This window comes from Hemitrygon akajei, chromosome 21 (assembly GCF_048418815.1).
Source record: "Hemitrygon akajei chromosome 21, sHemAka1.3, whole genome shotgun sequence".
In the NCBI taxonomy this organism is placed as follows: domain Eukaryota; kingdom Metazoa; phylum Chordata; class Chondrichthyes; order Myliobatiformes; family Dasyatidae; genus Hemitrygon; species Hemitrygon akajei.
Genome location: NC_133144.1, coordinates 59,693,613 through 59,718,655, shown reverse-complemented (window position 1 = coordinate 59,718,655; position 25,043 = coordinate 59,693,613). Strand labels below are relative to the sequence as shown.

General features: G+C 40.0%; 1 protein-coding gene across 1 annotated transcript in view; it reads left to right on the top strand.

Annotated features, from left to right (window-relative positions):
- The window catches only part of LOC140714353 (tetraspanin-3-like), a 69,257-nt gene that overhangs the window by 33,645 nt on the left and 10,569 nt on the right, over positions 1–25,043 (top strand). The window contains exons 3-6 of the mRNA XM_073025537.1: positions 1,084–1,158; positions 3,801–3,902; positions 4,818–4,970; positions 8,980–9,063. Coding sequence (XP_072881638.1) covers positions 1,084–1,158; positions 3,801–3,902; positions 4,818–4,970; positions 8,980–9,063 — 414 coding nt within the window. The remainder of the gene's footprint in view (positions 1–1,083; positions 1,159–3,800; positions 3,903–4,817; positions 4,971–8,979; positions 9,064–25,043) is intronic.

Genomic DNA, 25,043 nt, shown 5'->3' with positions numbered 1-25,043 from the left:
CCTGTCTGAACCCCTGACTATCGAGTCCCCTATTACTATGGTCCTCTTTCTTCTATCCCTACCCTTCTGAGCTACAGGGCCGTCCTCTGTGCCGGAGGCCCGGCCACTGTCACTTCCTCCAGGTAGGCTGTCCCCCCCAACAGTACTCAAACATGAGTACTTATTGTCAAGGGGTACAGCCACTGGGGTACTCTGGATGTTTTTTTTCCCTCCTTTTTTTTTCTAATTTTATCCTCAATTGGACTGTCCAATCTTTCTTTTTCTTTCCTTCTTTTTCTTTCTTTTTTTTGTTCCAGTTTAGTTAGTGGGGTTTTTTTTCTTTATCAATAAAATTTCGAATCTTTTTTTTGTGATTGCTATGAGGAGTTGTAGTTTTTTTTGACCATTGTATATATAACAGCATAATATTTTACCTATTTGATTTTGACATTATATAGTTACTGTTTTTATTATTGCTGTTTATATGTCTTTTATATTATCTATTTGCTAAACTCCTCCTCCGATTTGTATATTCTTTATTTGAAAATCAATTTAAAAAAAAGATTGAAAAAGATCCACTCCAACACTCTAATTTTGTGTACTTTTTATCAGATTTCCTCCTTGGCTCCAAGAAAATCTGAGTTAATCCATTCTCTCCTTGTAACTGAAATGCTTCATCCCAGGCACCCTCTCCAGTGCAATCACATACATCTATTGTGTGATGATCAGAACTATTCACTCTTGTTGGCCAATTCTAATTGTGTACATGATTAACACTAGAACACCTGCACTTAAACAATGCTGACCATCCGAGACCATTGGAATACAGTGGCATTTAATGGAATATCAAGACAGAATATCTTTAAATGTTTTGAGCAATCATTGGTAGCCTTTAGCCTGTTGGTTGACAGATTAAGTGACTTTTGAATTGCCAAAAAATCTTTGTTTAACTTTTTTATATCTGTTTAGAAACATTTATTGTTGGGTATTAAAAGAAGTTGCACAGTAAGAAAAAAATCTGTTCTGAAATTAGTTCAAATTATTATTTGTAACACAAATTCATAAACTTTAGAAACTGAAAAGCTTTTCTCTTCTTCACACAAGTTTGTGCTGATTCTACTGATAGTTTTCATCACAGAAGGAGTTGTCATAGTACTTGGCTACATCTACAGAGCAAAGGTAAATGTTCTATTTCCTGTTTTGTTTAGGATAGGAGAGCCAATGTTAATTTTGTTTTTGGGAAAAAAAGTGTGAAAAGATTGCTAATCATAACTGAAAAGCTGTAGCTGAAAAGCTTTACTATATATTTAAATGTCAGTTTGTGCTGCAGTAACCTGTGACACACATCCTTTGCACACATTTGTGACAGATGTTTATATTTCAGACCCAAAATACTTTTAATGTTACGTGAGAATTAAAACGGCAATATTTTGACAGCATTAATAGTCTCTAAATGTCAGTGTTGTGATCAGTCAGCACCTTGGATTTCATTTCCATTTCCTCTCACCTATTTAACTGATAGTTGAGCTCCAAAGAATGGACAAAAAAGAAGTTAGACGATCAATTGCTCATGTCTTGGAGTTAGTTTCTAAGCATGTGTTTAGACAAACTTAGATGCTTGGCTTCAAAGTGTGATTGACAGAGCAGCTTTGTAGCAATCACAACACAAAATCAAGTTGGCATTCAAAGTTCAAAGTAAATTTATTATCAAAGTACGTGTATGTCACCCTGACCTGAGATTCATTTCCTTGTAGGCATTCACAGTAGAACAAAGAAATACATTAGAATCAATGAAAAACTACACACAAAAACTGACAAACAGCCAATGTGCAAAAGAGGGCAAACTGCAAATACAAAAACAACATGCATACATACCTCACAATGAAACACCCTGGTTTCCTTAGCTACATAAGTCTAGGTAAGGCAACCTCCAGCCCCACCAAACTAATGAGATTGAGGTACTGTCCCACCCCAAAGCCCAGTCTGTGTGGATGCTGTGTAATTTCCTACCCTGTTACAAATTGGTGCCATGAAATAACAGACAGTACACTGCATACGGTTAAAGGAATTATATTTATAAATCTTAACTAAAGAGTCAATAACAAAAAGGAAAGGGCACATTCTAATTAAATAGTCAACTATGCACAAATTGGAGCTCATCTTGAACTTCTCTGTTATGCATGAGCTGGGCCCTCTTCAGTGTGAATGCCCATGCCACCTTCCGAATGTTGCTGACAATCCATCTTGAGCAAACAGGTCTCCCACTGGGTCGTATGCTACGACCAGTTCTCCCCAGCATCTTCCCTCTTCACCTGCCACCGAACAACACAAAAAAACCCCAACCAACCTTATTGTCCCTCACCAAGAAAAGCCCCCACTAATTGGACGGTGCACATTCCATGTCATCCCTTATCTTCAACTGTAGCCCAAATAAACCAAAATGGAGCAAGCTGAAAATGAGCAGCTCTTACAGAACTGCCAAAATGAAATACATACAGTATAACAGTAAAAATATGAACCAGGGCATTACACAACAATACTTAGAACATGAGTTGTAGAGTACTTGAAAGTGAGTCCATAGGTTATGGAATCAGTTCAGAGTTGAGGTAAGTGAAGTTACCCAAGCTGGTTCAGGAGCATGATGGTTGAAGGGTAATATCTGTTCCTCAGCCTGGTGGTCTGAGACCTCCTTCCTGATATCAGCAGTGAGAAAACAAAATGGATGGTAGGGTCCTTGATGGGTACTGCTTTCATGTGGCAGTGCTCCTTGTAGATGTGCTCAATTGTAGGGAGCACTTTTCCTGTGTTGGGTTAGATATTGACTTAACTAGTGATGTAAAAACTTTGAAAGCCAGTCCTTTTCCTAAAAGACAAGATCATTATGAGGGGCAAGGTAGAATGGAGCCTTGCTCCCGAGTTTCCTCATGTAAGGACAAAGTCTTCGTGCGCAATCTTCCGATATGAAATATCAGAAGTATTATAACCCACATTACAAATTGTATGATTCTGCACCTTGAGATGTCATTGTAGGAAAACAATGAAGGTGGCTAGATGTGAAAATTCAAGTCATTAATTTGTTAGAATAATGGAGACCAGTTGTATATTTTCATCATGTCACTATATAGTTAAATCCTCCCCTCTCCCTCACAACCACTGAACCTGCATGGTCCTTTCGAATGTTGAATAACTAATTGTATGACTATTAAACTAAATAGATGTATGGCTTATGTTGCCTCTTCAAGATTTAGCTTTCTATGGTAAAACTTAAGACTATTTTGCTTATTCCATGCCAGCTGAATCTGTTGTTACAGATGATTGAAATCAATAAATAATTGCTAACATTTATGGTATTTTGCATGCAAATGAGTCGATCTCTAATTTATTCCAGAACAAGCCAGGATTAATTTGAGATAATAAAATTCCTTATTGAATAGAATTACTTATTTCCTGCCAAAAATTAGCATGGTTAATATTATAGTTGTAATCTCATGCTGAACTCTTGGTGATGTTATTATGTGACTGTATTGTACCATCCTTGTGTATGGACATGATACTGTCTACACACCATCGTATTTAAAGATTCAAATTCTTTTGCATAATTCATACCTGACAAGCTCTGGGTGTAACTAGTTAACTTTCTGTTTATTCCTGTTGCTTTAAAAGAAGCAGAGGAACCTGGTGTAAGGGAAATGCCTTCATTGGTTGTACCTCCAAATGTTTCCTAGCTGTAGTGTGCACAAAAAAAAATTAAAACTAGCATCTATTCTCAAAAAAGCATAAAATTATTTGGCCACTTCTGAATCTTGTTTCATTCTGCATAGGTGGAGGATGAGGTTGATAATAGTATTCAGAAAGTGTATAATGAATACAATGGAACATACCCGGATGCTGCCAGCCGTGCAATTGATTATGTACAGAGACAGGTGAGATTAGCTAAATAATTTACATTTATCTGTCTTGTCTTTGCCATTTGCACATGATCAAGACGTATGCTTCAGCAGCTACATTTCAATAATTCCATATGCCTGTTAATCATTCTGCTTAGATTAAATGACATAAATTTAAGGTAAGAGTATCTAAGGAAGACCTTGTTTTCCACACTGCAGTATTATCTGCAGTGGCAATACTTGAGATGCAACCAGTTTACTACTTCCTGAATTAAGGAGAGGAACATCTATGGTACAGTTTACTCACTATTTGGTGGTTGCTAAAGGCAAGTGGGGCAGAGTGGGGTGGTAAGGGTATTGGGGGGAGGTAATTCACTAATTTGTCACAGTTAAAAAATTCAAGCCAAAGAACTAATAAGGGGGTAGGTGTTTTTGACCTCAAGTGTTAATACTTTCTTCCCATTTTGAGTATTTGCAGCATTTTCTGTTTAAATTTTACATATCCAGCATCTGCAGTTTTCTGACTTTTATCTTTGATGATTCAGTGCCTGAAGGACCAGGCAAACTACTAAAAGAAATGCTATCACGAGGAAATCTGCAGATGCTGGAAATCCAAGCAACACACACAGAATGCTGGTAGAACTTTCAAATCTCTTACTACCTTTCCTTTCAGTTGGTCCTGACGAAGGGTCTCGGCCCGAAACGTTGACAGTGCTTCTTCCTATAGATGCTGCCTGGCCTGCTGCGTTCCACCAGCATTTTGTGTGTGTTGCAAAAGAAATGCTATTACATGTTGTGCTGGTGATTGTGCTAGCAAGCCAAAGTATTTATAAAAAAAAGGTGTCTGGTTATTTCCATTCCTTTAACGTTTAGTGATACAGGTATCTCAACCATAGTAAATGAGTTCCATCTCTGCAAACTTGAACTAACTTATGTATTTTCTTTTGAAAGCTGCGCTGTTGTGGTATCCATAATTACTCTGATTGGGAAGATACACAGTGGTTCAAACAAACCAAGAATAATAGTGTGCCGATTAGCTGCTGTAAATCAGGCATCAGCAACTGCACAGGAAGCATGAACCGTCCTTCAGACCTGTATTCTGAGGTAAGACTATGGAAAAAATGATAGGTATCACATAAGAAAATTCTGTTAGTCATGGAGTCATGTACAGCACTCTGGTTAGGCCACATCTAGAATATTGCTTACAGTTCTGATCGCTCCACTATAGGAAAGTTGGAGAGGGTGCAGAAGAGGTTTACTAGGATGCTGCTTGTTTTAGAGGGCATGTGCTATCATGAGAGGCTGGACAAATTTGAGTTGTTTTCTTTGCAGTGGCAGAGGCTAAGGGGAGATTTGATAGAGGGTTATAAGATTATGAGAGACATAGACAGAGTATCTTTTTCCCAGGGTAGGGATGTCTAATACCAGAGGGCATGGATTGAAAGCGAGAGGGGGTAGGTTCAAAGTGAATGTGGAGGGTAAGTTTTTTTTTACTCAGAGCAGTGAAAGCCAGGAATGTGCTGCCTGGTATGGTGGTAGAGGCAAATACAATAGAGGCTTTTAAGAGGTGTTTAGATGGGCACATGAATGTGAGGAAGATGGCGAGATATGGACATTTTGTAGGTAGGAGGGTTTATTTTTGGGGTTTTTGATTTACTTTTTAAGCTGGTTTGGCACAACATTTTGAGCCAAAGGTCCTGTTCCTGTGCCACACTCTTCTGTGTTTGATGTTCTAGACCAGGACATCCCATTTGGCCTGTAACCTATTAAACCTTTCCAGGCAACGTCCAACTGTCTTTAGAAGTTATTATTGTAATTGCCTCAACCAATTCATTGGCAACACATTCCACACACATACTACCCTTTGTGTTTAAAAGTAAATAATTACCCCATCATTTACTAGTAAATCTTTTGCTTCTCACCTTAAGCCTTTGCCTCTAGTTTTTGATTCGCCAACTATGGGCGGGGGGCTGAATGCATTCGCTGTATCTATGTTCCTCATGATTTTATACACCTCTATAAGATCACCCCTCAATCTGCTATGCTCAAAGGAATAAAGTCCTAGCCTGTCCAACCTCTCTCTGTAGCTCAGTCCCTAAAGTCCTGACGCCATCCTTGTGAATCTTTTCTACACTCAGCCAAAAGTTTTGTTTGTGATGGAAAGCTAATTCAAAAGTTTTGTCTCTTTTCAGTGGTAAACAGTTCCATAAATCACCTTTTAAATGGAAGTGGGTTGTTTTTGTTTTATAGTAATGGGTTATTTATTAACAACATTTTAATTTGTAAGTGTAAAGTCATTTTTGCTGTATATTACACCTTTGTATCTGCACCTTTGAACTTAATTAACAGCTCTTTGTAGCTGTATGTCCTGGTGAAGGATCTCTGCTCAAAATGTTGACTTTTACTCCCTTCCGTAGATGCTGCTTGAGGTGTTGAGTTCCTTTAGCATTTTGTGCATATTGCTCAAGATTTACAGTATTTGCAGAAGCTCCTGTGTTAATGAAATCCTTTACATTGATGCTTTCAGTCTTTTAAACCCAAGTCTGTCATGTGTCTTTCAGTACTTTTTTTTTGTTTTGTATGTTCTCCTCCTGTCCTGTCCAGTTTCCTAACCAGGAAAATCAGTTTAATGTCCATTTCTGAAATTGTGTATTCTTTTGAATCTGAAATGTATGATTAAAGGCATACTCCGATCCTCTTGGGGTAACTAGTGAAGAGTAATAGATCCTGTATGTTCCCCACCATCCACGAATGGTCTTATATTTAATAAAGCTTATATTTTGGACTATATGGTGTTAAAATACTATGTTTTAATGTTAGTAATATCTGAGCTAGAGAAATTTTTTCACAGATTGTTTAATGGTCTTTTAAAATCAAGAAAAAGGTTTAATTTTACTGATAATGCATTGTCAACATTTTCAGAGTAGCTTCTACCCCTCTGCCACCAGATTTCAGAATGGACGGTGAACCAACCCATGAACACAAGTCCTATCACCCCTATTGGGGCATAGGCAACCAACACCAGCTTACCACAGTCCGCTATCCTCGACCAAAGGTTGATCAGCCCTGTGGATTTCACTTTCACCATATGACTTTGTATGTCTTCCTGGCAAAGATCCTTCCTATTCTAAGGATAAGGTCTTTCGAGCTTCTGTTGGCATTTCCGTACTCTGTTTTTATAGGATGGGGTTGCTAGCCCTATTGCCCGACTCTTTCACAGCCAGGCTTAGGACTGTCCGTGGCTGATTTCATGAACACCACCCCACTATTTTTGCTCTCTTTTTGCACTACTTATTTAATTTATTATCTATGGTATTTTTAATAGTATAGCACATAATGATGCCACTAAGCAACACATTTCACAATGTATTCATTGATATTAAACTTGATTCTAATTAGTTATAGCTGATGAGTTGGTGTGAAATTCAACATGGTTTCATCCACAACTTTTTTCCTTAATGTTGGAAATTTGTTTGGAGGAACAATCCAAGGTCATCATTTAACTCCATGCGACTATTGCCAGGCCTGCTCAGCAACCTCTGTGTGGATGCTTTCAATTCTCCAGTTATAGCCTATAGCTGTCATTTCCCTCTACTTCCCCCATCTCTGCTCATCAGAATCCTATACTAAAATAACAATGGGGTCAAACAAGATGCGTGCAGTTTCATTGAATTGTAATATATTGCCTCTGGAGATTCTTAAAACACATGTATATTTTGATGTGCCATCAATTGCTAAGAAAAAATAGAATTTGCTTCCCTCTAATACAGTCCCATGCTGATTTTCCCTCGAGTTTTTCCTGCCTTTCACTGGCTTCAATTATAAATTGTAATCTGACTCCATGTGCCAGACTTTGCCCTAGGGAAGTGATTTAATATTAAGCAAAACTTGATTGTTGTTCTTCTTCAGCTCAGTGTAATGCTTCTACTAATCTTGAGAACAAAAGAATGGAGGGTGTGTGTAGGGTAAACACGAGGAAATCTGCAGATGCTGGAAATTCAAACAACACACCTGGTCTGCCAGAGAAAGCAGGATCTCCCAGTGGCGGTCCGCCAGAGAAACCCGGATCTCCCAGTGGCCACACATTTTAATTCTACGTCCCATTCTGATGTGTCTATCCATGGCCTCTTCTACTGTCAAAATGAATCCAAACTCAGGTTGGAGTAACAACACCTTATATACCGGCTGAGTAGCCTCCAACCTGATGGCATGAACATTGACTTCTCTAACTTCTGTTAATGCCCCTCCTCCCCTTCTTGCCCCATCCCTGACATTTTTAGTTGTTTGCCTGTTCTCCATCTCCCTCTGGTGCTCCCCCCCCTTCTTTCTTTCTCCCGAGGCCTGCTGTCCCATGATCCTTTCCTTTCTCCAGCTCGGTATCACTTTCGCCAATCACCTTTCCAGCTCTTAGCTTCATCCCACCCCCTCCGGTCTTCTCCTATCATTTTGCATTCTTCCTCCCCCCCCCCCCCCCCCGCACTACTTCCCCCTCCCCCCCACTACTTTCCCCCCCCCCCCCCCCTTACTATCTTTCCTTTCGGTTAGTCCTGACAAAGGGTCTCGGCCTGAAACGTTGACAGTACTTCTCCTTATAGATGCTGTCTGGCCCGCTGTGTTCCACCAGCATTTTGTGTGTGTTGCGTGGGTAGGGTGATGGGGCGGTGAATGGGGGTGACAATGCTTTATAGCACCAGTGATCACCAATTCCCATCACTATCTTTAAAGGGTTTTATTCACTCTCTCTGTAACCGCATGGGTTTCCTCTTGAGTGCTCCAGAAATGTGGTTATGGTTAGTTGTGGGCACGCTATATTGGCACAGGAGGCATGGTAATGCAGGCTGCCGCAAGCACAATCCTTGGATTGTGTTGATTGTTAATGCAAACATTGCATTTCACTGTATGTTTTGATGTATAGGTGACAAATAATCTTTGAAATAAATTGAGGTTTCTGATTCATTATTTAGTGATCCTTGCCATATATGTACTGGGGTTGGCTAAAAGGTGATAAGTACTGCTATTTTTAATAAGATAGGAGGACTTATGGTTTAAAAAAAGTGCAAAAATGCCAAGTAGTGAGATTTTTTTAAGACATAATGTTAATTTTATTTAACAGGGATGTAAAGTTCTGGTGGTGAAGAAGCTGCAAGAAATCATGATGTATGTTATTACAGCTGCTCTAGGATTTGCAGCGATTCAGGTAAGGTTGAGCTGAGTTCCTATAGAACCTAGTATCACTGAAGGGAACCACGTGCTCCATCATCCTTGACCTTATTCTGCTAAAGAACTACCAAGCACTCTTGTTCGCAATTTATTGTATTGATTTTGATAAACTACTGTGGAAATAAGATTGTTACACCAGATTAAAAGCAGCAGCTGGTAAATGATGCTTTTCTTTCACTCAAATGAGAATTGAAGCTTCAAAGGTATTGTGTAAGCTTGTTTTGAACTAACATCCTAATTTTAATTTGCAAGCTGTAAATAATTTGCAAGTTAATTGATCTGTAGTTTGTAGTTTGCAAGCCTATTTTACATGTTAACCTGAACTGGTGATACCATTAATGAAACTTGTAAATTCTGTTTTCTCTGGTGCTTCTCGTAGCTGCAAGTTGATTTGTTCATATATCACGACAACATGATATTTGAGGTTCCTGTTACAGGAAATTTGGGTTCTTGTTTGGTGGCATATATGTTTTTGTTTAAATCTGTTGTGGGAAGTTGTATTCCTTTATACATAATAAACAGATTTATTAATTAATACACACACATGCATGCACGCAAATGTTTGGGCACCCCTGATCAAAATTTCTGTTACTGTGAATAGTTAAACGAGTAGAAGATGAACTGATTTCCAAAAGTCTTAAAGATAAAGATGAAACATTCTTTTCAACATTTTAAGCAAGATTAGTATTTTATTTTTGTTTTGTACAATTTTAGAGTGGGAACAAAAGGAAAGGAGCACCATGCAAAAGTTTGGGCACCCAAAATATTTGAGCTCTCAGATAACTTTTACCAAGGCCTCAGACCTTAATTAGCTTGTTAGGGCTATGGCTTGTTCACAGTCATCGTTAGGAAAGGCCAGGTGATGCAAATATCAAAGCTTTATAAATACCCTGACTCCTCAAACCTTGCCCCAATAATCAGCAGCCGTGGGTTCCTCTAAGCAGCTGCCTCGGACTCTGAAAATTAAAATAAATGATGCCCACAAAGCAGGAGAAGGCTATAAGAAGACAGCAAAGCGTTTTCAGGTAGCCATTTCCTCAGTTCGTAATGTAATTAAGAAATGGCATTTAACAGGAACAGTTGAGGTCTGGAAGACCAAGAAAACTTTCCGAGAGAACTGCTCGTGGGATTGCTAGAAAGGTAAATCAAAACCCCCGTTTGACTGCAAAAGACCTTCAGGAAGATATAGCAGACTCTGGAGTGGTGGTGCATTGTTCTACTGCGCAGCGACACCTGCACAAATATGACCTTCATTGAAGAGTCATCAAAAGAAACCTTTCCTGAGTCCTCACCACAAAATTCCTGTGGACTGATGAAGTTAAAATAGAACTTTTTGGACACAGTGAGCTAAGGTACGTTTGGAGAAAAAGGGTGCAGAATTTCATGAAAAGAGCACCTCTCCAACTGTAAAGCACGGGGGTGGATTGATCATGCTTTGGGCTTGTGTTGCAGCCAGGGTCATTTCACTGATAGAGGGAAGAATGAATTCAATTAAATATCAGCAAATTCTGGAAGCAAACCTCACACCGTCTGTAAAAATAAAAAAGCTGAAGGTGAAAAGAGAATGGCTTCTACAACAGGATCCTAAACACACCTCAAAATCCACAATGGACTACCTCAAGAGGCGCAAGCTGAAGGTTTTGCCATGGCCCTCACAGCCCCCGGACCTAAGCATCATCTAAAGTCTGTGGATCAACCTCAAAAGAGCAGTGCATGCAAGACAGCCCAAGAATCTCACAGAACTAGAAGTCCTTTGCAAGGAAGAATGGGTGAAAATCCCCCAAGCAAGAATTGAAAGACTCTTAGCTGGTTACAGAAAGTGTTTACAAGCTGTGATCACAAAGTACACTGCAGATGCTGTGGTCAAAGCAACACGTACAACATGCTGGAGGAACTCAGCAGGTTGGGCAGCATCCGTAGAAATGAGCAGTCAACTTTTCAGGCCGAGACCCTTCGTCAGGACTGACAAAGGGTCTCGGCCTGAAACGTTGACTGCTCGTTTCCACGAATGCTGGCTGACCTGCTGAGTTCCTCCAGCGTGTTGTACGTACAAGCTGTGATACTTGCCAAAGGGGGTTTTTACTAAGTACTGACCATGCAGGGCGCCCAAACTTTTGCTTTGGGCCCTTTTACTTTTTTGTTATTTTGAAACTGTGAAAGATGGAAATTTAAAAAAAGTAATCTTGCTTAAAATATTCAAGAAATGTGTTATCTTTAACTTTATGCCTTTTGTAAATCAGATGATCTTTTACTCGCTTAGCTATTCACAGTAACAGAAATTTTGACCAGGGTGCCCAAGTTTTTGCATGGCACTGTACATGCACGCATGCGCACAAGTTACACAGACGCAGAAGAATTTTGGCTTTCCACACCTCAAATTGAACTTTTTTTTTACAGCCTGAATTGTGACAGGTTCTAGATTTTATTCTATCAGATACTTGTGTACAATTTCAATCCAGTAGGCCAAAACTTTCCCTATCATGGCTCGCCATGTCATTGTGTTTAAGGCTCAACATGTTTCTACTGTTCTTGGATGTTCTATGTGTACAAGATTCTCCCAAGATTACCATCCACTCTTTTGTTCATTCCTCTGTAGTTACGGACGTGCTTTATTTTTTAAATTGTTTCCAGGGTGCGAATATTTTACATATATTAAGATTACATAGAGATTTTATTTGTAACTGCCTTTCCATTCCCTCTGTCAAGGGAAGTTAACAAGGGAGATGGAGCACTGCACAAAGCAGCAGGTTTTAGTGGAGCCACAATTAATAAGAGTGAACATTTGACAGATATTTCAAGCCATAAATATTAAATATGCATTGACATGTCACACACCATTTGGCTACTGTTACATTATGTTATTGAGTTCCATTTAAAAGACTGGGATCTCATCATTGTACTCTTGTATGATAGATATTATTAGGAAATATAATAATCAAGCCTACATAGTATGGCTTTTGTGACATGGGAAACAATGATGTTGAATATTATTGGTAATTTTTGCACCAGTGGCTCAGTGGATATACACAGGTTGACACAGGCAACCTACCTATGGTAACATTTCATGGAGTTATATTACCTAAGTGAGGTAGGGCTGAGTCAACACGAATTCTGATCTTGCCATTAACCTCAGTTGAAAAATCGAGGAACACCAGGCATGTTGGGAGGCCCAGGCTGTTTTTGTAATGCAGCATCGTGGATCTATCGTATAATAGAAAGTTTCATTCACTTTTTTTTAACATGGTCAGCAAGAGTGGTGTTGTAATATTAATCAAAGTGGATGCAGGAGAGGGGAAAGAAAATGAACTCCCTTGATTGCTATCCAGCAATTCCTGTTTTAAGTGTGCCAATGTATAGAAATTCCATAAGGGCTACAGAGTATGGTTTCCTCCAGGTGCTCCAGTTACCTGCCACAACCCAAAGATGTTTGTAAAATGGTTGTTGTCACAAAGGTTTAAAGATTAGCTCTATTTGATACATGCATATTGAAATATATAGTGAAATGCATCGTTCTGCATCAGCGATCAACACAGTCCCAGGATTACAGCCAGCAAGTATCGCCATGCTTCTAGCGTCAATGTAGCATGCCCACAACTCTCAAATCCTAACCTATACATCTTTGGAATGTGGGAAAAAGCCAGAGCTCCCAGAAGAAACCCACAGGGTCTTGGGGGAGAACATGCAACTTTTTACAATCAGGGATGGAAATTAAACCCTGATCGGTGATCACTAGCACTGTAAAGCAATTGTGCTAATAACTACTGTGCCACGGTGTACTACATAGTTGGGTATGGTGAAAAAATTGTTTTTGCATGCCATCCAGATAATTTCATCATATCCGTAAGTTAATTGGTCATTGTCAATTGCTTCCAGAGTATAGGTGACTCGTAGAAATTGAAGAGAATGTGGGGAGAATTTTTTAAAAAAGTGGGATTAACCTGAGGATTATTGTAAGTGGGTTCCTGATGATTGGTGCAGATTCAGTGGGCCAAAAGGCCCATGTCCATGCTGTATCTCTCTATGAATGTAAAGAAAACAGTGCCCTTTGATGTTGCCCAATGGTACTTAATATCCAAGTTCACTTAGAATGGCAGGCTGCTCACACTGTTAGGGACGAGGGAGGGTGACCTTTTGGTTGTAATTGGTTAAGTATATTGGACAGAAGAGTGTTTGTTGACTTGTACATATTACAGCATTATATTATGGGCATAGAGTTTTAAAATCAATAAGAAGCCACCTGCTAACGTGTCACCTTCCCACTGAACTTCATGTCATATTCACTTGGCATTAAAACATTGTGATTATCTCACAGCAGTGCCACATTCAGTTGTCAATAGTGGTTATGTTGCCTGTGACTCTTTACAGTTGCTTTCGTACTCAAATTATTGATGTAATCATTGAATTGCTGTGAAATGAAAGTCTGCGTTTCCATTTATTAGTTCCAAGCAGTCTTTTTCCCCAATGTGGTGCTAGAATTGCCAACAACACTCCTAGATGTAACACAATTTGCAATGCTCCCAGAGAAAACTTGCTATTAAGCTACTGGTGGGAGTTGCAATTTTATGGCTGAGCAAATGTGATTCTTCAGCTTAATGTTTTCTATTATTGTGTATATACACCTATTCAAGTAATGAAGTCTTTCTTTAACATTTGGCTTTATCATTAGATAAGCTATTGGTTGCTGCAAATTTACTTAAGATTACATCATGCAAGAAACTGCCTTTATTTGTATTGGCACGTGGACATAGGGAGGTGTTAGTTGTCACCGTAGACCTATTGCGGACTTTGTCATATTACAACATTCTGCAAATAGACTTATGGATAAGCAGGTTTTATTCTATAACAGCAACACAATATTGATATGTTTTTGAGTTCAGTAATGCTAAAAATGAACACTTTAAATGTAGGTTAAGCAGCTTTCAATTAGTTGCATGCAAATTGGGAGCAGGAATAGTCCACTTTGTCTCTTGAATCTGTGTGATTGCTTCAATTGGATCTTGGCTGATCTGATGGTAACCATAACTCATAGAGAAACAGAAACAGAAAACCTACAGCACAATATGGCCCTTCGGCCCATGATGCCATGCCGAACATGTACTTATTTTAGAAATTACCTAGGGTTACCCAGAGCCCTCTATTTTTCTAAGCTCCATGTACCCATCCAGGAGTCTCTTAAAAGACCCTATCATATCCGCCTCCACCACTACCACCAGCAGGCCATTCCACGCACTCATCACTTTCTGCGTTTTTAAAAAAAACACAACTTACCCCTGACATCTCCTCTGTACCTACTTCCAAGCACCTTAAAACTGTGCCTTCTCATGTTTGCCATTTCAGCCCTGGGAAATAGCCTCTGACTATCCACATGATCAATGCCTCTCATCATCTTACACACCTCAATCAGGTCACTTCCATCGCTCCGAGGAGAAGAGGCCAAGTTCACTCAACCTATTCTTGTAAGGCATGCTCCCCAAACCAGGCACCATCCTTGTAAATCTCTTCTGCACCCTTTCTATAGTTTCCACATCCTTCCTGTAGTACTTGGAGTACTGAGCACAGTATCCTCTCTACAGTCAGTTTCTGGAATCCTTAGGGTCTTGTATATTTCAGTTTAAGCCCCCTCTCACTCTAAGTAGATATATGTAAAGCAAGCTGCCCCATCAATGGTGGAACTCAATAATTTTGGTGTTCCTATTTTAATTTATGATTTTTAAACTAGCCAAGCATCCACTGTATGAAGTTATTTTATTGCATTTAGATTAATTAAATGTTTTTTAGATTTTCAGAAGGTATTTGGTAATGTATTGTACAGAAGGTCAGTTAACAAGGTTCAGTCACATGGAATTGGACTTGTATGTCAGTGAGGATTGAGCATAGAGCTCAGTGTGTCCTTCTCAGGTTAGAAGGGCCCTGATCATTGAGGTACCACAGGGATGTGTGTTTGGCCCCTGTCTGGTCACTGTGCATAATCATTCATTTGGCTCTGAAGACTAAATAGGATATATCCAAGTTTCCTGATTGTACTTACTTAAAATGAGTATGCAAAGAAACTTCAAGGGATGTAGAAAAGCTAATTTAGTCTGCAACAGTGGGACGAATGGTGTGTAAATGTGGCAAAATGGGGGTGAAATGGTGAGATATTTGGGAATCGTAGTCAAAAAGACCTTGCTGATTAGTCCATGTCACTGAAATCTACATGTGCAAAAAGGAGAGCATATTGCATTTGTATAGGGCCTAGAAATATTGTGGACAATTTAGATGATCTCACCTATGCTTTGTTTTGAAGACAATTACCCTGGAATAAAAGGACTATGAAGTTAAACCAGTCTTGTTTCTGGGATCATAGGTCTGCTATATTAGTTTGTGAGTCAGGACCCCAAATTTGGGGCACTGGTACCATCTGGGGGGAATAATACTTAGTGATTTTTGACAGGGTATACACCCCCAGTGCTAGAAAATATGTGATGGCATTGCAGCGGTGGTAACTTTGTATGTTACCTTCATAGTCCATGAATGGAGGAAGGCGGAGTATAGAGCAAAGCTACAGGAGAAGATTCTGTATGCAACAGTGAATGGCAAATGTTACAGAATCACAGCTCAAGACAGTGAGGTGTCAGCTGTTCATTGTCAACAAGAAGAAGCAGATGGCCGCCTACTTCTCCCTGCTACCCATGCCACAAGAGAGGGATACCAATCTGTAGTGATCTGCTCAGAAGACACAGATGTCTTTATCATGTCTTTAGCATTTTGTGACAAGATTGAGACCCCATTGTTCCAGAAGTGTGGCACTAGAACCCATACAAGGCTTGTAGACATCAGGAAGGTTGCTGCCACTGTTGGCATCGAGGTTTGTAGGGCTCTCATCGGGTTGCATACATATACAGGATGTGACACTGTAAGCGCTTTTGCAGGCAAAGGGAAGACAAGTGCCCTAAAACTTCTGACCAGCAACAGGGTAACAGGACATGTTCTTAAAGTTGTGTCAGGAATGAGACCTCTTCCCAGAAATGGACAAACTGGAGGCATTTACATGTCTCCTGTATGCCCGAAAAGCATCGACCACCAAAGTCAATGAGTTCAGTTACACCTTTTCTATGCCAAAAAAGGTGACATCGAAAATCAGCTCCCAACATGCAAGGACTGCTTAACAAAACATGCACAGTGACCCAACTACCAGGCTGGTGTTTGGAGAAGAACCCACAAGTGCCAAGCCTTGTTGGCAGGGAATGGAAGATGGAGAGAGAAGAGAAAGCTGAACAGTTGATGGTGCACTGGATGGAAAGCCAGCCAATACCCGATGCTGTCCTAGATCTACTGGTCTTTAACTATCCAAAAATGTTCACTCCCAAGATGTATGTGTGTTGCAAATGGCCTCAGGTGTACTGACATGTAGACTGGCAGACTGTGAGAACCATACATCCACCATTTGAATTATTGTACTGTAATTCTATATGCTATGACAAAAGCTTAAGGTTGTTTTTTATTTGGTACAACAATATGGAAAATATCATGACATTGATAAAACTCCAGAAATCTCTCCGAATGAGGTTTTTTACCTTTCTTTGGGGTGGGGGTAACATTTTCTGCTGTACTGATGTTAATATGGAATATATACAAAAAGTCATTACTTGAAGTAATAAAGCTACCACTGGTGCAATGCTATCACATATTTTCTAACTCTAGAGATGTATACCTTGCCAAAAATCGCTATGAGCATAATTCCCCTCATATGGTACCGACCAACCCTACTGGCTCACGGACTATATAAAGAAATATTAAGGAGAACTGAGCTGTATTTTCTTAAAATGAGAATGAGAGCTGATCGCTTTAAAGGGTACAAAATTCTTAAAGGGCTCAACAAGGATGATAAGGCAGGGATACCTTCAACCTTGGTTGAGGGTAGGCCACTGAAACGCTTGGTATTCCCTACCCCATGGAGACTCATGTTGATTGCAATCAGAGAGCATTTTTAAAGAGTTAAGTGATATGGGGATAAGGCCATGAAATGTTTGAGATAGAAAAACACTGGTGGACCTATTGAATCCCAGAACAGGCTCAACAGGCTGAATGGTCTATTCCTGCTCCTACTACTTGTAGATGGCATTGCCAATTAATGATTCATTATGGGTATTTTTATCCTTTCGACACAGTTCCATTTGGGATAGGTTTGCAAGACCTAGTATTAAGTTTCTCATTGGGTTTTATACAGCCTACAGGCTCCCATCCCATCAGTGCCTGTGCTTAATATTCTATTAAATGTACTAAACATTTGGCATGCAAGTTCTCAGTTAATTTCTTCTTTAAGGAGGAACTGCCTCTTACGTTGGAAATAAATACTACCTCCATTACACAGCAAAAATATTGATATTAGACATTGCATCACAGATGTGCCAGCTTCCAAAAGAGAAAATACAGAGGACTGTTTATCAACTCCACCCAGAAATTTCTTGCAAAGTAACTGGAAGTCCTCAGCAATCTGCACTTTTCACAGTAAAAAGCAGCTTTATTGTGATGGTCTTGGCTCTGCCAATTTGCATGTTCCTGGCTGCTTCTATATACCATTTGTTAAAACACTAATCCTTATGCAAAATCTTAGGAGACAATAGCAGTTAATTCAGGTTTATCAATTGAAATACATTTACCCTTTTTAAGGAAAATTGTTTCTTGCAAGGTTTTATTGATCACTTTATTCTTTTGTGATAAATTTGGCTTGAAAGAATATTTTCTTTACAAAAAAACATTGTGCTAATTTCCAATCCTTTCCATATTTGCAGGCCAAAATTTTAGTGCATTTTCAAAACATCAGCTTTGAGTACAGTTCAAAGTACATACAGTGCTATGCAGAAGTCTTGGGCACATACTGTACATAGACTTTTGCACAGTACTGTATTTGTCATCGTAGAGCAGAGAGCGAGTTTGTAAATCAGGTGGGAGCAAAGGATGTTCAGAATGGCAAGGGTGGGGTGCCACAGGAATGGTGTAGGATATGTGGCAGAGAAGGAGTGCCAGGGGTGGGAGAAGGGTGGTGTGGTTGCAGAGACTTCCAGCCCTGAGACAACAGGCAAGGTTATTTGATTCTAAACAGTTGGTTAATTGGTCATTACAGAATGGCTCTCTGATGCTTCTCGTGCACTCCCTTCCCTTTCCCTTTTCCCAACCATGATTCCCCTCTCCCTGCCTGCTTCCCATTCTCAGTCCACAATAGATACCCATATCAGAATCAAGTTTAGCATCACTCACATATGTAATGAAATTTGTTCTTGTGGTAGCAGGACAGTGCAATACATAAATTTACGACAGTACTGTGTAGGTTGTAAGCACCCTAGCTAGATGTATGTGCCTAAGACTTTGGCCCAGTATTGTATACATCACCATAAACCACCCTAAGATTCATTTTTTGCGGGCATTCACAGTAAATACAAAGAAATACAATCGAATCAATGAAATACAGGCAAACAATCAAAGTACAAAAGACAACAAACTGCAAATACAAAGAACGGGGGAAGGATGTAGTAGTAATAATAATAAATATTGGGAACATGAATCCAAAAAGTGAGTTCATTGTAAGTGTAGTTATCCTCTCTGGTTCAAGAGCCTGATGGTTGAGGGTTAATAACTATTCTTGAACCTAATGGTGTGGGACTTGAGAATCCTGTACCACCTCCCTGATGTTAGCAGTGAGAAGTGCGCATGGTCAGGTTGGTGGGGGCCCTGAATGGATGTTGCTTTCCTGCAACAGAGCTTCTTGTAAATGTGCTCAATGCTGGGAAGGGCTTTACCTGTGATGGACTGGGTTGTATCTACTACTTTTTAGTAGGCTTTTCCATTCAAGGACATTGGTGTTCCCAGACCAAGCTGTGATGTAACCAGTCATTATACTCTCCCGTGCATATCTGTAGAAGTTTGTCAAAGTTTTAGATGACATGATGAATCTGCACAAACTTCTAGAAAGTAGAGGCACTGCCATGCCTTTACTGTAATAGCTCTTGCGTGCTGGACCCAGGAAACATCCTCTGAAATTATAACACTGAGGAATTTAAAGTTGCTGACCCTGTCTGCCTCTGATCCCCTGATGAGGACTGGCTCATGGACTTCTAGTTTCCTCTTCCTGTAGTCAATAATTAGCTCTTTGGTTTTGCTGACATTGAATGAGAGGTTGTTGTTGTTGTAGGAACGTTCAGCCAGATTTTCAGTCTCCATCTTACAGTATATGCTGATTGTCACTACCTTTGATTTGGCCAACTACAGTGGTATCATCAGCAAACTTAAATATGGCATTAGAGCTGTATTTAGTCTTGCACTCATAAGTACAAAGTGAGTTTTACAGGGAACTAAACACATAGCCTGTAGTGCACCTATGCTGATGGTGATTGTGGCAATGTTGCCAATCCGAACTGACAACAGTCTGCAAGTGAGGAAATACATGATTCATTTGCACAAGGCATTGAGGCCTGGGTTGTAGAATTTGTTGATTAGTTTTGAGAGGATGATAGTATCGAATGCAGAGCTGCAGTCAATGCAGTGCATCCTGATGTATGCTGCTTCACTGTCCAGATGTTCCAGGATTGAGTGAAAAGCCAATGAATGGGCATTTGCTGTAGACCTGTTGTGACGATGGGCAAATTGGAGCAGATCTAAGTCACTACTCAGACAAAAGTTGATGTGTTTCATGACCAGACTCTCAAAGTACTTCACAGTGAATTTAAGTGCTAAGATCCAAGATCCAAGATGGTGGTGCGACGCAGCTTACAGCGGCCACTCCGGAACTGATTATCTGTTATTTGTGAAGTGGGGTGCGGTGCGCAATCATAATCGATTGAAAACAGACATGGAAGCACGGAGAAACATCGGAAAATTCCAGGAATACCTCCTTCGTTGCTGCTGCTGTGAGGTCTGGGACTCTGCTGGGAAGAACAGGCCCCCAGTCCTCGGGGTCGCGTTGGCGGGGCTGTCTTAATACGCTGGGCAGAGGATGGTGCTTGGAGAAGCTGTGCCGGAGGGGATAGTCGTCGGCTCAGAGGTTCGACGGACTCAGGTCACTTTCGGTGTGTGCAGCGTCTGCGAGGCTGAGTTGGGCGGCGCCTTGGAAGTCCATAGCGGGGATATTCCCTTCTGCTGCCAGCGTGGGATGGCGAGTCTGTCGGGACCCTGGGGACTTGTGGAAACTGTGGTGATTTCTTTTGAACTTACAGTCCTTTAACATCTTTGGACAATTTTTACTCTGCCCATAGTCTTTTTTTTATCAATTATGCTATTGTTTGCACTGTTGGAACTGTAAGTTGTAATTATGTGGTTTTGTGCAGGTCTTGTAGCTTTAGTTTTTGGTCTTGTTTTTGTCTGGTGGATTTGGAGCTCCTTTCCGGGGAACGCGCTAGACGGTAGCGCGATATTAGTATGCAGCAGCCTCTCCGGACTCTGGATTGTGGATTGCCAAACATTACATGGATTTTCTGGTGTAGTCTGTTTTGTCATATGCTTTTGTGATATCATTCTGGGGGAACGTTGTCTCATTTTTTAACTGCAGTGCATTTGTGGTTTCTAAATGACAATAAACTGAATCTGAATCTGAATCTAATGGATGATATTCAGGCAGATTCGCACATTCTTCTTTGGCACCTGTACAACTGAAGCCTGCTTGAAACAGGTGGGTACCTCAGTCAGCCGAAGTGAGAGAGTAAAGACACAAGTGAATACTCCAGCCAGCTGAATAGCATACATATTCAATATCTAGCCAGGTACCCCATCTGGGTCAGATGCTTTCCTTTGGTTCACCTTTCTGAAGAATTCTCTCACGTTGGCCTCAGAGGCTGAAATCTCAGGGTCATCGGAGGCTGTGGGAGTTCATGAAGTTGCCTCCATATTTTGTTGGTCAAAGCAAGAATAAAAAGCATTGAACTCATCTGGGAGTGAAACCTTTCAGATGTGTTGAATGTGTGTGATTACAAACTGGGTGAACAACCTTTCACTTCCTTTTGGGAAACCTGGTAACCCCTTTGCCTTGGTGAAAGTTAACAGTTTTGTATGTTTTAAGGCATCTGACTGCTGGATGCTAAACTGTTCTTCGAGATGTACTTTATTTTCCCAACTTATAAAATATCAATTGTTGAGGTTCTCAAGTAGAACATATAACATAGAAAACCTAAAGTACAATACAGGCCCTTTGGACCACAAAGCTGCGCTGAACATGTCCTTACCTTAGAACTACCTAGGCTTATCCATAGCCCTCTATTTTCCTAAACTCCATGTATCTATCCAAGAGTCTCTTAAAAGACCCTATGGTTTCCACCGCCGCCGGCAGCCCATTCCACGCACTCACCATTCTCTGTGTGGGGGGAGAAACATATCCTCTGAACCTACTTCCAAGCACCTTAAAACTGTGCCTTCTTGTGCTAGCCATTTTACCCCTGGGGGAAAAACCTCTGAATATCCACACAATCAATGCCTCTCATTATCTTGTACACATAAGTAAATCATATAAAATCCTGAATTTTTCTAATTTAAGTGATTTCACCTTTAAGAACAAATTCCATTAAACATTGAATGTTCTATTTGATCTTTGTGCACCAGTGGAATGTACTATAACCAACCTGGACAGCTTTTTCTTGGTGTCTTCAACAATGTGGTCAGTGTTCTCTGTCTAATGTTTTCACAGTACTATCCTGTAGCGTTACAAACAGCTAAAATTGTATTGCTTGGAATGATTTTCTTTTAACCTGGAGAAATGCAGGATTTGGATCTAATAAAGAAGTCATTCTCAATGAAAGCAATTCACAGAAATTCAGTCCTATTGGGACAATTTGTGGAATGAGCAATATTAGCTATAGAATTAAATTGGAGAAGCTGGTTTGGCTTTCGGACCAAAGAAGATTGAGAGAAGTTTTAATAGGTGTACAAAATTATAATCATTTTAGAAGAAGGAAATGGAGATGCTCTTTCCTTTAGGAAATGTTCAGGGACTGGGAGTGGTGATTCAAATTGACATGTAGATGATGTAGGGAGGAAGTGAAAGAACTTTATGCAAAGAGTTGATGATCTGGAACTGTTCATTTGTAAGAGAGTCCAAAAGAGGTTCATGACAATGATCCTGGGAATGAAAAGGTTAATGCATGTGGAGCATTTGATGGCTCTGGAATCTTAGAGGAATGAGGGAGGATCACATTGAAACTGATCAGATGTTGAAAGGCCTAGATAGAGTGGATGTAGAGAGGATGTTTCCACTAGTGGGGGTGTCTAAGAGCATAAGGCACAGCCTCTGAGTAGAAGGATGTCCCTTTAGAACAGATGAGGAGTAATCTCTTTACCCAGAGGGCAGTGAATCTGTGGAATTAATTGCCAGAGATGTCTGTAGAGGCAGCGTTGTTGTGTATATTTAAAGAGGAGGTTGATAGGTTCTTGATTAGTAAGGGTGTCAGAAACTACAAGGAGAAGGGACGGTAATGGGGTTAAGAGGGATAATAAATCAGCCATGATGGAATGGTGGAGAAGATTCAGTGGACTAAATGGCCTAATTCTGCTCCTATGTCTTGTGATCTTATGGTTAGTAGATGGGCTCTTGGAAGAAAACTGAAGCTAATCCAACATATCTCGTCTATGTATTTAGCTGGACGCAGCCTGGTCTTGGATAATCAACTGGAAAGGGAGTGTAAATATTTCTTGTTCCTCCTCCTAAAAATCTAAAAACTGAAACTGACAAATCCTTAAGGCAATGTTGGACATAGTGTACAAAGGGGTAGAATTTTAAACCACATTGATAAACCACCTGCGTTCATTTCTCAGTGGAGATCACCTTCACAAAGGCTGTTCTATTTATCAATGAGCCCCCTTGAATATTTTGTGTTTTTTGGGCTGCCAAATGTGCACCTGTTCACTTTGAATTAGATGCAAATGTGATGTATGATGGTGTGGATGTTTGGAGATGATAGATGATTAATGATTAATGATGACTGGTGTGGTGCCACTGAACTGTACTTCAGAAAAGTGGGATTGCCAAGAGGGAAAATTATTTTCTTTAGTTATGAAAGTGCATTAGGGCTTTAGATTTGTTGCAGTTGTCTTGGATAGGCATACATTTATATGCATGTTTCCAAATAGTGCTGGTAAAAATATTCTGTATCAACCAAGTACCCCAGATTGGGTCTGTTATAAATTTGAGTTTAAAAGCAAAATCTTGTTCATAATCTTGTTATCAATTCCTGACATTTAGATGAAATTAATTTTGTCACATTATTGAAACATACAATGAAATACGTAATTTCTGTCAAATTATCGAGGATTGTGCTGGGGAGCCCGCAAGTGTCACCAACATACTGTGGCCACATCCCACTAACCTTCACCATATGTCTTTAGGACAAGGGAGGAAACTGGAGCACCCAGAGGAAACCCACACAGTCACAGGGAAAATGTACAATCATTATAGGCTGCAGCACAAATTGAACCCCTATCGGTGATTGATGGCATTGTAAAACAATGCACTAATTGCTACCGTGCCACCCATAATGTAGCATGTAGTGGATTGCCTTATTCCACTATATGCTGCATTTCCCGTTTTCTGAAATACTTAAAAACCTTACTGGCTGAAAATCACTTTGTATTCTTTGTGGTTTCTCTTATGGAGCTGTAAAAACTGATCTGTGGAGGTATGTAGCAAACCTACTGCTGAACACTTAGGTGCTGCTGGGTCAACATCAAAAGGCTGCTGTGGTAATCTTGTCTGCTTTCTATTAAGCTTCAAAGAGTAGATTTTTTTTGTTCCAGTGACTGCTTTGCTAATGGACAAGCTGGCCTCTAGTGGTTTTTGCTTTGGAATTGGTTTCATGGTGTGGGAAAGGATTGCAAGAAGATTGTAGAGGGTATCCCTTTACCTATTGTAATCTACTCCACATTGTTTACTGACTTGATTTGTGTGGTGCCATTAGCTACATGGCTAGTGAATTACTCTGCACAATAGTCAAGCATTCTGTTGGGCAGTTCTGTAGCTTTACTCTGTCCTTCCCCCACCAGTATCTAAACTTTATTTACCTCACTTGTTGAACATTCTTTTATGCCTTAGTGCACCAATTTAAGGCAAAAAAAATGCAGTTAACAATATTTTGTCCTTGGAACATTTTTTATTAAAAAGGTATATTTACATTTTGTATCCTCTTTATTAATTACAATATTGTTTAATGCCATTTCCAGTACACAAGTGTACAGGAGAATGAAATAATTACTACTCCGGATCTAATGCAGCACAAAAACATACAACAAAACCTGCATTGTTCTAGAACATAGAACATAAAAATCTACAGCGCATTACAGGCCCTTCTGCCCACAATGTTGTGCTGACCATGTAACCTACTCTAGAAACTGCCTAGAGCTACCCTACTACATAGCCCTCTAATTTTTCTAAGCTCCATGTACCTATCTAAGAGTCTCTTAAAATACCCTATTGTATCTACCTCCAATTCAGTATTAATTTTTAATTCTATTGTACTTAATTTAGTATTTATAAATGTACATTAAATTAAAACATCGACAACCATGTTCATGATGTACTCCAGCCATGTGGCATTTACTGACCCCAGAGAGGCAGTGGCCTCTGCTTGTTCTTCAAGGGCACCTGGACATGGAAGAGAGGAGTAGTCAGTTGGCTGAAGTGGAACCCACAACAGCCCACCGACTGGACATGTGAATTGGAGCAGAATAATGAAGAAGTCTTCCAACTGACTTGTGCCCTATCCTACCCTCTGCTCAGGGTGCCCAAGGATCAGGAGAACGGGAGGGGGGCTTATTAGTACTTGTGCAGTCCCTTCAAATACTCAAAACAGGGTTGCAGCTGTCCCACTACACTTTGGAAGCAAATTCAAAGTTCGAAGTAAATTTAATATCAAAGTATGTGTATGTCACCATATACAACCCTGAGATTCATTTTCCTGCAAGCATTCATAGTAGAACAAAAAAATTACAGTATCAGTGAAA